This window comes from Halyomorpha halys, unplaced genomic scaffold (assembly GCF_000696795.3).
Source record: "Halyomorpha halys isolate HHAL.00 unplaced genomic scaffold, Hhal_1.1 Scaffold1994.1, whole genome shotgun sequence".
Taxonomy (NCBI): Eukaryota; Metazoa; Arthropoda; class Insecta; order Hemiptera; family Pentatomidae; genus Halyomorpha; species Halyomorpha halys.
The window spans coordinates 31,764-48,237 of NW_027113954.1; the positions used below are offsets into that span (position 1 = coordinate 31,764).

Below are 16,474 nucleotides of genomic sequence, written 5' to 3' on the forward strand. Positions count from 1 at the left end.
AGGCTCACCGATTAACAAGTATACGTCCCTGTTTTCGCGTCTTCTCCAAGCTGAATCATCCCTTACTGGGCTGTAGATGCGTCTGAGTATCTTTTTCTCAAATGTTTGGAGATCCCTTTCATCAGGCTTCAAAAGTGCCCAAGTTTCAGAGGCATAAATCAGCAACGGTCAAATTAGTGTTTTATATAATCTAGTTTTTGCAGATCTTACATTAAACATATTATTAAGGAAAAATAAAATTTCAATATTTAGGAAAGTTTGTATTTAAAAGACATACAAAATAGATGAACAAATGACACTTTTTGAAATTAATAATTCATGTTTAAAGCACACAATTTAAAGGTACACAAAAGAAAACAAAAATCTGACTTAAAAAAGAGCTATAAATGCTAAAGTACAGTAAGTCAGTCTTAATATTAAATTGTACATTTACACTATTATATGTGCAATAAAAGAGAATGACAATAAAAATGGTTGTCTACAAAAGATTGTTTTGTAAAATCAAAAGCTAGTTGATTATTTACACTGCAAATATTGTTATATTTAATTTATATTTGACAATTGAGGGTTCTGCCATAATTAAGAGGTAGCTCCATTTTTGGCTGTGTTTTAATTAAATTATTTTCCCTTTAAAAAAACTTTTTTACATTATGCAAAAAGTGAGTAGCTTCTGCCTTCAGTTTCAATTTTTTTCTGTTTGAGTGGAGTAATTTTTGTTTATTTTAGCATTTAACACAAAAACTGAATTTTTTTGGTGAAAACACAGTTTTCCAAAACACACTTTTCCAAAACACACTTTCATGATTTACCAAATTATATATTTTTATGTATAAATTATACCAAATTATTATATTTTGTAAAATGGAGCTACCTCCTTATTGTTACAGACCTCTCAATTTTCACTTTATAATCTACTATATATAGTGTTGTGAATAAATATGTTGAACTATTTTCTATTTCTAAATGACACTCAAATGCACAGAAGCCTACAACATTGGAATACTTAAATTGTTGGAACATCATAAAAATTTACAAGGACTGCCAGTATTCCTTTCAGTTGCATCATCAAATCGTCAAAAGTTTTTTAACACACTAATCAACACGAACTTGTTGCTTCCTCTGGGGGCCTCTATTCGTTGTGCTGTTACTTCTTGTCCTTTGCTTAGGGTGCTCGAGGTTATAGAGTTCTTCCTCAGTGAGGATTCCCTTGTACCAGTCTAGGCTAAAGACATAATATTTAATGTTAAAATTTTTACAGCTTAAATAGTGCCAATATTTATTTATATAAATAAATAATTATATTAATAAAAGTAACAGTTAACAAAAAATAGTATAAATGAATATTTAAAATAAGTTTAATCAGTAATCCTAGGGAATTGGTCAGTTTTAAAATTTAGTCATAATAAATTAAATTATGAGAAAATAACTTTATTACATTCATTTTTATTTTACGAGCCACTACATTTTTGCATCATAGTTTCCAAATTCTGTGCTTCAAAGACAGAGATGATGTTTTTCTCTTTTTATAATTTTATATTTCATAAACATAAATTTATATCACCACTTATGTTTAGTATGCCGATATAAAATAGTTGTCCTAGATTATAGAGAACTATTTTTACCACAGTACTTTTTAGTATGTATGAAAAACTTCAGTAAGCTCATACTTATTTTAACATAGAAAGAAGAAAACCTGTTTCTGGGAAACTAAAGAGGTGAAGAAAATCGAGAGGTTATTTGATTTCAATCTGATTTTTCAAGATTCGAGCCAACTTGTAGCTATTTAAAAGTTTTATTGGCAACTTATGTATGCCCTCTGTATCATTGCTGACAACTGTGATGCCAAAAGACATGGAAGGGCAAAAAACAAATAAATATCCCAATTAATTAATTAACTAATCTAATGAATCAACCTAGGAAATGGTGGTCAAGGAAGACATCGTATACTAAAATAATGTAGAATAATATATTATTAAATCAATGTTGGCTTTTTTTCTCACTTAATAGTCCTTCTTAATGGGATATGAGTAGTTGAGAAGAGAATGATTCTTGCTATAATGAGGGATAAATAAATCATTTGATTTGATTTGAATCCTTTTGAAAAATAGTACTATAATTTATTAAATTAAATCCATATATCTACCATAATTTTAAAATTAATTGCTATTGAAAAACTTTTATGGCTTACCATTCTGGAACATTTCTGGGCCAGTCGCAAGCCCCAGTGGCTTCATTAAAGACTTGTCCAAGTTTGCAACCATTCCTTCTGGGTACCTCTCCATTGATGCATACATAGAAAAATTGGCAGTCCTCGGGGTCAGGGTATCTTGGGTGTTGTTGGGCTTGGGTCATGTCGACCTTAGGGCAATCAAATTTGAACACATCTGAAATGATAAAAAACGTGATTTATAACAATTTATTTTTAAAACTTTCATAAATGGTTAAACAGTTTAATGTCTTCACTTTTAATGGATACGTAATGATAATAATAGATAAAAATGAATCAAAAATTGATCAAAATTATTTAGGAGTAAATTATTTCCAGGAAATACTTTTAGCAAAGTTGTTAAATATAAAATTCAAATCTTTGTAATTTTATAATTTTAAATTTACTGTTAAATTAAAAGTATTTAATAAAAAAATTTTGGTATATTTTATAATACTTATTATTTTAATGAAAACATTTATTGTTGTTGTTATGATACTTTTCATTAATATCTAACTATTTTGCATTGACATTTTGGAGATCTATGTCCTTGGAATGCCTGAGATTTTTATTGTTACTACTTAACATTTGTCTTTTTGATCAGGTATCTTGAGGACAGAGGAGACCTCCTAAACATTGATGCAGCATAGATATATAAGAACAAAAAATATTTTAACAGGCATAATTATTTTTTTTCACTTAAATAATAAATATTAAAAATACATTTGCTCTTCCTAGAATTATTTTTAAAAATTATTTTAAAATACAGAACGTATATATGTTCTTTTTAGCTCCCTCAATTCTATTTTTGACATTAGCTACATTAATTCAAGTGGTTTTTACAGTCTATAAAATTTTGTACAATTATTTAATCTTGGATAATTTTCTGTTTATTTAATGCACGATAATAACAATTATAATAATGTAGAAGTATTTTTGGCGTATTCAAAAACAGGTACAATAGAGGTTGTTTTGGTATAGCATTATTTATAAAAAGTTGAATTCTTCGGCTCTATTGTCTCATTTCAATAGCTCTAATTTAAAATACACATGTATATGTATTTTGTACATGTGTATATACACGTATACTTCCTTACAAAGTACTGAATCCCTTACCCTTCATAGGTTGTAGCGGAACAGATTTATTTTATATATATTCGACTATAATATGAAAATAGTTTCTTTATTAATATTCTGTATATAAATATTAACTTGCATATAGGTATTCATTTCTAAACAAAGTAAAAATTAAATTTTCATCATTTTGCCATTCATTATGTAGCTACAGTTAGTTATGTAATAATTATTTATTTCATTAATATCAAATCAGTTAAAATAAATGATAATTCATAAGAATAACAAGTAAATATATTTTTGCAGTCCACATCAAAACTATTTTAAAATTTAGTCTTTAAGTTAACTATTTTTTCAATACTAATTCTTTACAAAAATAAATTAGAATTTAATATTGTATCTCCTGAACCTTTTCAATCATAATTCTGTTTATTTATGATATACTGTTCTTGTCGATGCTATGTGTGTACAATAATAAACAAATTAATTTATTCGTAATTATGAATAATAACTTGATAGTTAGTTCTATTACCTAGATTTTCTCATATAAAGAAATGAAAAGTATGGAAACTTAAATGCCAAAGCTGACATCAGTGATTACTTTGTCATTTAGACTAAAATACTAATAGCATTTAGATTCTTTTGATATTTTCAGTATATTATGTCTCTTTTAAGCACATACATATTAAGCTATCGGTTTTTGCTTATTTTAATGTTTCTAAAACCTAATATTTTGTTTTATCCTTTGGAATATGTTGATGGTATATCCTATTCATTGTAGAGAATAGTTGATAACTACATGGTACAGTGATACCAAACATAAAACAAGCTTCTCTTAACTGATCCACTTTTAATTTATATAAATAATTATTTAGAATTTGGTTTAATTTAATCCAAGTGATTAGACTATCATTGTTAAATAATGATCGTGTCAAATACATTTTAACTTAATAAGAATTAATAAGTAATACAGATATATAGTTGTTTTTGTATTAATATTATTTACTTAAACTGATGTAGATTATGTTAAAGTGTTTAATATCAAGATACTCTTTATTCATCTTTAACCTTTTGATTTAGACCATTTACATTCATTATTTAAGCTGGAAGTATTTATTTAACAGTTTACTTCTTGTATTAAATCCTTTTTTATATCTAGAAGTAATCGGTGGAATTGAACATCTCTTTTATCTTTGTCTTAAATAATCTAGTTAAATACTAAAGCTTATGCTTAGTTCAAGCTGAGGAAGGAAAATTTGTGTGCAGTTTTGGTTTTGCAGTGCTAATTTTATTATTGTTCCTCTGTGATACTAATTAAATTGACCTAGTGTATTTTTTGTTGGTCTTGAAAATTTTGAATAAAATGATATTTTCTTTTAATATTTTAGTATCAAAGAGAAACCTTATAATAAACAATATTGTCTCACTTTTCCCTGGCATGGTGTGATTGATGGTATACGCCCTTTCTCAACAGTAGCCTCAGCAATCTTTTCATAGTAGGAAAGATCCATTGGGCCGGAGGCTTTTACTGGATCCTTGTTCAGTTGAGCAACATACTCACGTATATAGCCATCTAACTGTTCATCTCTCCTTCTTTGAAGACTTTTGGAGTCATAAAAGTCACCACTTTCCCTTGAACCACCAAAATTTTCAAAATCAACATCAAAATCAGAAAATTCTGGATTTGTTGAAAATTCGTCATAGAATGTTGATTCATCTTCTTCGCCATAATCCTTGTTGCCATTTTGGAAACCGCCATCACCATAACCTTTTGTTTTTCCGTATGAATCTTCATCATGATAATCTTTGTTATCAGGGTTTGAGCTTACATTGTCATAATCTTTGTTTTTGTTATTTGAGGATACATCATCGTAGTCATTATATTCATCACTTCCTTCCTCACTCCTGTCTTCTTTCTTCTGCTCTTCACTAGCTTCTTGACTTCCTAATTCTCCTTGTTCCTTTTTCGGCCAAAAAGTAAGGCGTTTTTGTCGTACTCGTGAGCCTGGTAAAAATTTTCAATGTGACTAAATACAATATAATATCCAATGTGACATTTTGTTATTTGAAATTTTAGAAATATAAATTAATCAACTGATTATTTACATTTGAAATAATTGACTGAGTAGTCACTTTAATGTCCAAATCCATATGCATCGTGTAAACATTTAATATTTCATTTTGTTTGATAAATTATAAATTTAAAATGTTAAAGAATCTATTTTTATAATTTCTTTGATGTTTTTTTCCTCTTTTCAAAAATCATCACTTCCATGATTTGTAATAATATATAATTTAAAATCTAATACTTTTATAATGGGTTTGAACTTAATGTGCTCAATTTTACAAACATTTTAATTGCATAGAATTTATTAAAGATTTGTGAGGTATATGTACAGGATGACTAAAATATTTATTACAAGTTTTAAATAATATAATTTTTACAATAGTTTTCTTTTAATTAATTTATAGCTATGTACATAACAATAAATTATAAATTAAAGTTTCCAGTATATACATAAATTGTTAGTAAAAGATACAATATTTACATATCACATATTCATTTAGTTATTACTATTGAAGGCATTGTTACTACTATTATAGTTGAGGGTATACAGCTATTCATTTTATAATTGATTATTTACTTAATATCGATACTACTATGATACCTATGTAAGCTTATTTACAATAGCATAACACTGGTTTTGATAACAAGAGTATCTATTTACCTGATCTACACATGATGTTACTATATATATATACAATAATGATGAGCATAATGTTACTAATTATTTATTCTGAGCTAATGTTCTGAAATATTTCAAAATTGGATTAATTTTCATTTCTAAAATTAAATATGTTTGCAGTATAGAACTCCAATGGGGGTCTTGGCCGAAAAAAAGAAGAAATTAAATATGTTAGTCCTGTAAAAGTACTTCCATACAAAGTACTACAATAGATTTCCATGGTGAATAACAGTTGGTTGGTTTAAAAACTTATAATAATATTTTTGTTTCTAAATCAAAATGTAATTTCATTCAAGATCCAGTCATTGAAACATGAAGAATAACTATCTATTATAAATTTATCATCGCATCTTTTCTGTATTACATTTTTAAATTTAAAAATTATGTGTTAAGTTGAGAATTATAAATATAAATTGAATTTTTAGACTGAAGTCTAAACAAAGTTGTTAATATAGCTTTCAAGACTCTGATGATATTCTATTGAAAATGTACAAAACTTCTTTGAAACACTAATATTGTCTTTCATAATTATAGTGAGGTCATGTTGGTCGAGAACATTTGGATGAAGGTCATATAATGTTTGGTTTGAAATGATGAGTTCAATTAGGTACTACCTGGGTTAGATAAAGTTTTTTGTGATTGGATAGTATCACTGAAACATGAAACGAGAAGGCAGTCACCTGTTTATACTTTAGATTATTACTAAATCTAGCATATTACTAAATAAAGAAATCATTAAGGGTCCAAAGAAAATTCATGCAAAAAAGTATATATATAAAAAATAAAATGTTTTTCGCTTATTTTACTGGGATTAAAACCACTAATTTGTTGAGCTGAGATAGGATAAAACTAACTTTTTCAAAAAGGAATCTGTAAAAGGTCTTGTAATTATAAAAAAGAATAAATAATAAAATGTTGCCTGACTCAATTTCAAAATTTTCAACCTGCCTGAAAGTTAAAAGTAGTTATTTTAAGAGAGAATTAAAATCATGAAAAATGAATCAAATAAATATAATCTTTTATTTTTTAATATGTTGAAGTGAAAAAACATCCATTTGGAATATTTTCACTATTCTATATTTGTTGTACTTTGCTTTTGGGTTTACCCCACCCATATTCATGTAGTAATATACCTCATTTTGTTAATAGAATCTATTTATTTTTTAAATATTGTCATATATACATATAATTTAAATTTTTTTTTTAAATTGTTCTAAAAAAATAATAGAATAGTAAAAAACAAATATAGAATAGTGATAATATTCTAGATGGAAGTTTTTTCACCTCACCATATTAAAAAATAAAAACAAACGACTTCACCAAACAATATTAGGACAGAAAATCCAGAATAAATATAGCTAATTATGTCAGTTTTCAAAGTAAAAACACATTTTTTTTGTTTTACAAGAACTATGTCTAATTTTTAGAAAAGTATTAGAAATATTAGCAGACATTAATAAATAATAAGAGTTGCTAACATAAACATTTTTTATACAGAATAGTACTTTTGATGGCTGATTATAAAAAATTGTTAGGAAAAGAGTCAGTTGATTTAGGTAGAAAATCAAATCAATGATGGTAGATTATTTGAAATAAGATTACATTAATTATTATTTTAACTAAGGAGAATATACCAACAATAAAAACAGATGGTTCAGTTTCTAATTTGTTTGGAAAGATAGGATTAGAAAGGATTATTAAGCAACAGATAACTGGCCTAAACTCATGTAGAAACCTTAATAAAGAGCCAGTTATAAGTTTGTTTGAAATTAGTTTATTTACAAAAATCATTGCTTTTAAAACCCATATTTGACAAAGAAAGTATTGTTGTTTTGAAAAATTAATAATAATACGAATTATTCTTTGATTAGGACCAAAACATATTTCAACGCTGATAATTCAGAAAATATATTTCAATCAGAAATTGGTTTAAATTTAATATGCCAATTTACCATAATTACAAAATGTTTTCTTAAAATAGTAGATTAAAAAGATATAAAAGAACATTGTATTAATAAAGCTTATTCTACATGGCTAGTGCAATACTAATTGTATACATGTTAAACTACTTAGAATTATCATGTATATATATTATATATATTGGTATAAATTAGATAAAACTTATGGTATAGTGTATGTTTAATGTATCATTTTTTAATTAATCTTATTGTTTGAATAAATTGGCAATTAACTTGATATGAATGATGTTCATAAATGCTAGAATACATCAACCTTGATATTTTTGCTACTCATAAACCCTGATAAATTAAGCATAGGAATGTACTGAATGTTTCTAGAAAGAACATTTGATATCTTAATCATATTATTTTTTAGTAATATGTGTATAAAACTGTTTTTATGTAATATTTTTTATTCCAAACATCAACAAAATGTTTTAAGTTAACAAAATGATGGTGCCCAATCTTGAAATTCGTAGAAATATGAAAAAGGTATTAATTAGTACTGGTATTGGTGAAGATGGGGAAGACCAAGTTTAGGAAGGTGGGTCTTTTTGCAACTGCAAGGTAACCAATTAAACTCCATTCAAATTAAGTTCAAAAGGGATGACCATTCAATGGAGGATATCTTATCATCTGGGATTCTATCAGAACCTTGAAGGCTGTTTAGTTAAGCATACTTGTAACTATATAAAGTATATCAGTTTCCAGTGCATCTCCTCAAAAGTGATATATTTCATCACCATTTTCTCTACATATCTTCTGATTCTGTATATAAAAAAGGTTAAACAATTGAAAGAAAATTTTGAAATATGAGGAAAAATAAATGATTTTCACATGAGCTGGACAAATTTAGTTTAAAAAGAGCATATTATCACCCTGGAAAGTTAGTTTCATTCAAAGACCTTTCAATCATCAACGTGAGAAGGTGTTTTGAATTCTTGGCTTAAAGCTCAGAGATGGAACCAAGTATGTAATAGAAAATGAAGGTCTTTATTTTAAAGAAAGGAATGGGGTGGATTTGTGGGAAAGGAGCTCGACTCCTAAGCCTCAGACCCCATAGGTCCTGTTTCCAGTTTAGCTGTGTCAGATAATTTATTTATTCTGTTGTATCAGCTGTAGATTGACTCAGGGGTTAGGGTGCATCCAGCTCTTATAAAGTGAAAATTTAGTCCTTCATAAGTTTTTGAGATAATTTAGTCAGTTGAGTGCTATTAATGGACACAACATTTTCTAGGACAACCAGTCAAGAAAATTGTATCCCTGATTTTGTATCTGAATTGAATAATGTTTCAATAAGTTATACCCTATACTTTCAGTAGTGAGGAAGTAAAAAGTTTTTTGAAACCTATTAGTTATTTTAATTTAAATATAAATTATTTTGTTTTTCTAGATCAGTTTCTCTCCTCATCTCTTTGCTTGCTGATCCCATAATATGATGTTAACAAAAATTGTTTAAGTCCATAAAAATTTAATATGATTACTATATAAAAGAGAGATTATTTTTTGCTAATGAAGATGTATGCTAATTTAGAATATAACTTGAAAAGAAATATTTTTAAAACAGAACTATATTACATTTACAGCCTTTTTTCATTTAAACTTGAAAAAATAATTTTCTAAAATTTCATGAAAATATTATATTTCTTGATGGAACAAGCCGCCTTTTGGGCTACTTAGTGTGAAAACTCGAACATGGACATGCTTTAAACTCCTCAATGAAAATATTTGTAAATTTGTTTTGCTGGTCAGTTTTTCACTTGGTTGGTTCAAATCATTTGCAGTCCAAAATAGATTAAGTAAAAAACTGACACAATTCAAATTTATATCTGTTTCAGTTCAGGAGTTCAAAAAATCACCATTATTGAATTGTCCTATTATTCGAGCCAGAAGACAAAGCACTTTATTACATAAATTTAATTATTTGCATGCTTATAACTAAAAAAAAAAATAAAATAAGAATTACTGATTCCATGCTACTAATGTTAGATTAAGAATTTAATTCTGCTCTCCTGGTTAATTGCAAATAGGAAATAAGCTCACCAAAATCCATTTATTCTTATGAAATATCTTTATTCTAGGTAGTAATGTTTAATGTCTATTATTTATTCCTTTTACATAGTAATTTATTTGTTTGGTCACATACCTTCACTTGAGCAGCCCTTCTTTTTTGCTTCATCGGGCCAAGTACAGATACCAGTTTTTTCATTATAAACAAGACCAGATGGACATGTGATCATGTTGTATTTTCCATCAACACAAAAATAAAATTTATCACATACTCCTGATTCTTCATGAGCAAAATATCCATTCAGACGAGGACAGTGAGGAGATGGTTTGGGTGTTTCTGTAAATAAACAATAACAATCAGAGTTAACATTTTGTTAATGCTCATTTCTATTACAGCTGAAAATATTTTAAGTTTTTACTCTAGCTAATATAATTTGATTTATTATAGTTTTTTTGAGGGAATGGGTAGCTCATTCGTAAGGCACTGTGCTATTAACTTTGACCCGGGTTCGAATCAGGCTGTTGCAGATACTTACTATTTCACTGCAGTTGTGAGTCAACACTGTGGGTTCAGGAGGTTCTCCATTCTCATAAAGCGGGTACTCTTAATTGGGTAAAATTATGGCAGTCATGCGTGATTCTGGCCAAATCACCTCCTTATACAACCCTTGATCTAGTAACAGTACTTACTTATAAATTACTGCACCCTTAACCCTTTATAAGTTTTAGTGGTATAGATTTAATTTCTAAAAGTTTTTTATAGCTTTATAAAATTGTAAAATTATTATGTTTTGTATGATCTTCTTTAGTAAATTCCTGGACGGAACATTAGTTTCAATTTTTTTCATGTAATTTAAGACCTTTGTGGTGAAGTATATTGAGTTTAGTCAACATTTATTTTTTAAACTCAAATAATCAAGAGTAGAATTCGTTTAGTAGTATTTTGGGATTTAAACATTTTTTTTTATTATGTTCTCGAATGTATGATAGTGAAAACCATTTTATTTTATTTTTTAAGTTATCAATCTTCTTACAAATTGTTTCTCAGAATTTACGGTTCAAATCATTTCTCATGATCAAATTCAGCATAAAAAAATAAATCTTACAATTTAAATTAATACAATATCATTGTAGTAGTTATTACTTTTTATTAATTTATTTTTTCTAATATAAAATAATTTAAGATCTTTCCAAAATAGCCATGTTCGCTCCTCTCACACTACTGTAAAGAATTCGATAATGAAATTTGTCAAGTAATTTTTAATGGCACAGAAAGATTTAAATAATCTAGAGAGAATAATGGACATCCTAATGTGAACAAGGTTTTATGGTCATTTCTTATTCATATAAAACCATTCAGATCTTTTATCTCATTTAATCCTCTAACCAGCCCATGAATTTGACTTTAAATGCTGTTATATTTGCATGTTTATGATGGTTGCTTACTGATATTGTTCACAGGATTGTTTAATTGATTTAAATGATGAATAACGAAGAAAAAATCATAGACCCAAATTTATTTTTTATAAAAATAACAATAACTCATTCTGAACAAACTTCTTTATTATTTTTATGTATTTAAATTATTTATCTTAAAAATAAGAAAATATGCTTCCCAAAAAAGTTTACAATTAGAAATAAAATGAATACAACTGGAAAATAGGAATATAACATTTGATAATTCATCTTGGAAAAATCAGTAATTATAGACTGGAAACTTTTTAATCATCAATAATATCATCATTTGTTGTGTCCTTGTATTGGAGACTTTCATGTGCTTAAGTTCTGGCTCCAGTTCTAGCAGCCTTCTGATTTCTGTGATGGAGTATTTCGATTATCATTGTGTTTATGAAAAGCAGCCTAAAAATTTGCCCTGATAAAACTGAACTTTTAAGAACTTGAACATTTAGTTTACTCAACAACAGTCATTTTAACACTGTAGGGGAATACTTGTCACAATGAACCTCTACCCCCTTCAAGTATTTATGTGTACAATATCAGGCCTATCAATTTTGACCGCCATGTTAAAAATGGATTCAATCAGCCCATAATAATCACTTTTGAATCCTGGATGTATTCTGCCTGACTTTTTTGAAATGATGTCAAAACCAGCCTATGCATCTTCCCACTCCTGGGACACCACACACGTAGTTCTGCTGCTGCTAATGTGGTAGTCAGAGAGTTTAGTTATTGAATTCAACATTTGCATAAAATTAGTATTTTATAGTGGTTATTAAGTTACATTCTAGGAAAACGATGTTAAATTTCTAGTAGGTTAATCGATTTCTTTTATTCTACGCAATATTGCCCATGAATAATGCGTTCAAACTCATCATTGTGAACTTCTCCTTTGTAAAGTTGATCGGGATGCTTTGCAAGTCAGCAGTAAACAGCTAATCAACGGCCACGCTTTCATCATGATCCTCTGAAAGGGAAAAACTATTTTCTTGCCCTTGTCATTATTAGAAATTTAGTGGCTTCATAGCGGAACATGAAAGTATGTGATGGATTTCGTCTCAGGTATTCCAGCGTGACTGTTAAAAAGTGCTTCAGTTATACGCAAGGGTACCTAAAAGAAACCGAACTGATGTAGTGGGTGGAAATTTTTTGGTACCGTGTTCTATTACTTGGAGAACATAGATCCACCATTATCGAATCAGTAAGCTAAGCGTTTTCGCTAAAGAAGGTTCCGTTCAGCTTGTGTGAATTTTTTTCTTAATCGTTTTCTTCTGCGTATCTTTTTCTTTCGAGGAATTAATAAAAAATCACAGAGAGAAACGTAATGTAGGGTAAACGGGTTATGCCATTTTGGTTCAAAAAATGACTCCTAGGCAAGGTTGTATAAGGGTGGCCCTTATTGCGACAGGAAATTCGATCTTATTAATACCAAAAATCTGGCTTACTCCGTCATTAACTTCTTAAATGGTCTGTCATTGATCTCTCAGGATGATAGCGCAATTTTTTTGACGTTTTCATCGATTCGGACCGTGAAAGGACGACTAGAGCTGGATTTGTCATCCACTAACATTTCACTTCTTTTGAAATGGTAAAACCACTGAAGCACTTGAGTTTTCTCAATAACATCCTTGATTAAGATAGAGACTGCCTGAGAATTTGGGAGGCATGGAATATCAACAATAAGGTGTGTCTGCAGACTCTCTCAAGCTTTAAATACGTCTATAATGTATAACTAACTTAATTATTTTTTTCGAAGTGTGGAGGCGTGGTCTCTTCGTCCTTAAGATGATGATAATACGCCATTATCCATTAGTAGTATTTTATTGTATGATATAATTAGTATACTATTATTATTATTATGTGGGTGACAGACCGTGGAGGCCCAAGTCCTCGCGTTTCTTGACGTGGTTTTTTCAGTAGGGTGGGTTCATCACTTCCACGGGTTATAGACAGGCGCGTTGCCACGCTCTTACCGTCGTCCCATAATGATTATAACTATTAATAAATAGGTCACATCGATAAAGAAAATTCCTCGTTTTAAGATGTTAGATTGAATTTCAAATAAAATTATTACATAAATTGAACGGATGGACGCGGATGGATGGAAATTAGGTGATTGTTAACTAGAATAATTGATGGTTAACGACATATGTATAAATCATAAGTCATAATAAAAACCCTTAACTAAGATTTAAACTGAATTCCAATCGGTCATAAAAATTTGCAATGCAAAATCTTTTAACAAACTGCATTTAAAAAGTTTCATTTCAATTTTCTTATTTATTAATAAATGAAGATGAACTACCTTTTTTAAGTCTCAAATATAGTTACAAAACAATATTAAATATTTTCAAAACTCACGGCGTTCCGGTCTTTCAGAGCAATCTATGTTGAATGGCAGATCGCATTTTTCTACTTGAGGACTGTAGTCATTAAAGACCATACCATCGGGACATAACTTCTCTTCGATGACTCCATCACGGCATTCGTAATATTTGTCGCATTGATAACCATCAGCAAAGAAACCATTTTCTTCCGGACACTCGTCGGTTAGATCTCCACCAGATTTTGGTTTCGGTGGTGGCGTTGGTTTTCTTGCTCCTTCAGCCACACCTGAAACAGATTAAAATATATATCAGAACTCGCTGTAATATATTATTATACACTTGATAAATACTTGGATAATTATATAAATGGGAAGTATTTTTCCTAAGGAAACCATTGTAGTCAAAGTTTCATTCATAAAAACATAATAAACTTTGTTAAATCTGGTCCAAAATACAATATACCAGCTATGTCACGCCTTATACAATCAAAAGCCATTGTATCGGCTTTATATCTAAATTTAAAAAAAAACTGGGTACAAAAACCCTACACATCTATTCTATCTGAGTCATGGAAGTGTGACCAGTTACCTAAGCATATAATGTAGTTAATGGGCTTTTCAGTAATACAAATTTTCTTTTAGGTTGTTGTATTGTATTATTTCTAATTATACTTAATATACCAATTTTTTTTCCGAAGTTCCCGTTTACCTAAAGACGATTTTTTTTATTGTAGAATTCAACTTCATTGGAAATGCATGGTGTCGCAGTTTAAATTTGCTCTAAAAAATCTCGATTCTGTAGGATTGTTGAGTCCAAAGATCCAGCTAGCTCAATCGTTCTCAGTTGCTGGGAGGACTTAGCCGTTGATGATTGACACAAGAGCGACAATAGCCACGTAAGCTAGCGGTACGGAGCACTAGCTTCCTTTCACTCACGAGTGTCTTCACTTCCTCCTTTATGTATTCTTCACCGACTAGGAATGCCGGCGCGAATCCAATATGAAATCTTTTTGGAAAAAAATCAATTCGCCACGTCCTGAGAGATGTTATCGAACTCGTTGTTACAACTATACAAATGAATTCATATATTTATAGTTGATAAGGTATTTCCTAGACAGAAGAACGGACTCTGGCGTGAACTTAGTATTGAAAGAAAAGGAATTCCCAGATTACCACGGTGACGAATATCTATTTGGTAACTGCTCTCTGAAAAAATAGGTTAAAGTAGTTTTTATTCACTTTTCAAACATTTTTATTTTTTTAGGAATATTCTTCTATGAACAAAAAATTTCATCTAGTGAAATTATAGTGTACAAACTCGTTTTTCTCTAAAACAAAATTTAACTGCACTGACGGATATTATCAATTGTTCTAATGATATCTTCCTCAGTATTACTCGGTGATATGTCAATATAATTTCCGATTATAAACTAAACAATGCTAGTATTGAAGATTATTCTGAGATTCCCCTTCTACCTGGGTTGATTCGGCTCTGGATAACCATTGAAAAGATATATTGCACTTGGAAGACATCAATGTTTGGTAGTTAGGTCTCTGGGAGAGGATCATAGGAGATGATCATCTTTAACTGACTTTTTATTAAGTTACCGAAAATAATTAAATTAAAAAATTTCAGACTCATTCATCTATCTTCAGATGGAAAAATGCTGAGGTTGTAGCTGAGAAAGTTGAGGTGTAACCTCCTCAGCAGCCTTATTAGATCTGCGACGACGCATGTTCGATTCCGACCATAGAGAACCCGCTAATTGAAAACTCTACCCTTCCCCGTATGTTAGAAATGAATAGTTAGAGGATAAAAAAAAATGTTTAAGACACTTTTAGGTCATCAGAAAATTGTAAATTAAAAATTCCATGCCCAGTAAGCGATTCTATAGATTTTACTAACATGTCATAAATGTAACAAAAGGCATATTGTTTTGTTTTCTCATAAATTCACAGAAAAATACTTAAAGATGTTTACTAAGGTTTTACTACCTTAACATCAGCGAAGGAATTTACTACCTTAACATCAACGAAGGAATTTACTACGTTAACGAAAGATGTGGAAAAAAAAAACCGGTAAGTCATCACGCCTTCTTAAAAAATAAGCCGAAACCTAAGTAAAAACAGCAAATGACTGTTAATACGAAAATAACAGAAGTGATGTGTAAATAATTGTAACGAAAAAAATATGCGATTTTCTTTTCTTAAAAACATTTTGACAATATAATGTTCTACATATAATATAAAGCATGTCCCATCCAAGAATATGCAAAATTTAAACCGAAAATCAGGTAATTCTTTCTTGTTATGGGATGAATTGTGGCAACTCTTATCATCTAGATTTAATTTTAGAATGGAGTTTCTGAGATTTTAAAAAATCAAAATTTTGAAAATAAGTAAAAATAATGTATTATTTTGGGGTTGTCACGTAACATATTAAATAAAAACACACAAAAACTGAGCCATAAAACATCCCTCTTCCAGAATCCGTTGGATTGCAAAAACATTATTGCGATACAAAATATGGTGAAATTTTGTAATATCTTCAATTTTGAAAATATATATTTAAAAAAAAGTTTTTTGTGTAATTAATTTATTAGTATAACTAATACGCAAAAATCATGAAAATCAGAAACGTAGAAGTTCTGGACTTGTGTGGTTTCATATGGAAAGACCCATCTTTTTTTTTTTT

The 16,474-nt window shown here is 28.9% G+C and overlaps 1 protein-coding gene across 1 annotated transcript; it reads right to left on the reverse strand.

Moving 5' to 3' along the window:
• Window positions 1–247: 247 nt before the first annotated feature.
• On the reverse strand, window positions 248–14,066 carry LOC106690962 (protein obstructor-E; the record flags this gene model as incomplete). The annotated part of the gene is given in 4 exon segments (XM_067051188.1): window positions 248–1,222; window positions 2,189–2,384; window positions 10,132–10,332; window positions 13,815–14,066. Coding segments are annotated over 4 exon segments (779 nt in total), but the record flags the coding sequence as incomplete, so codon positions are not given.
• Window positions 14,067–16,474: the final 2,408 nt, after the last annotated feature.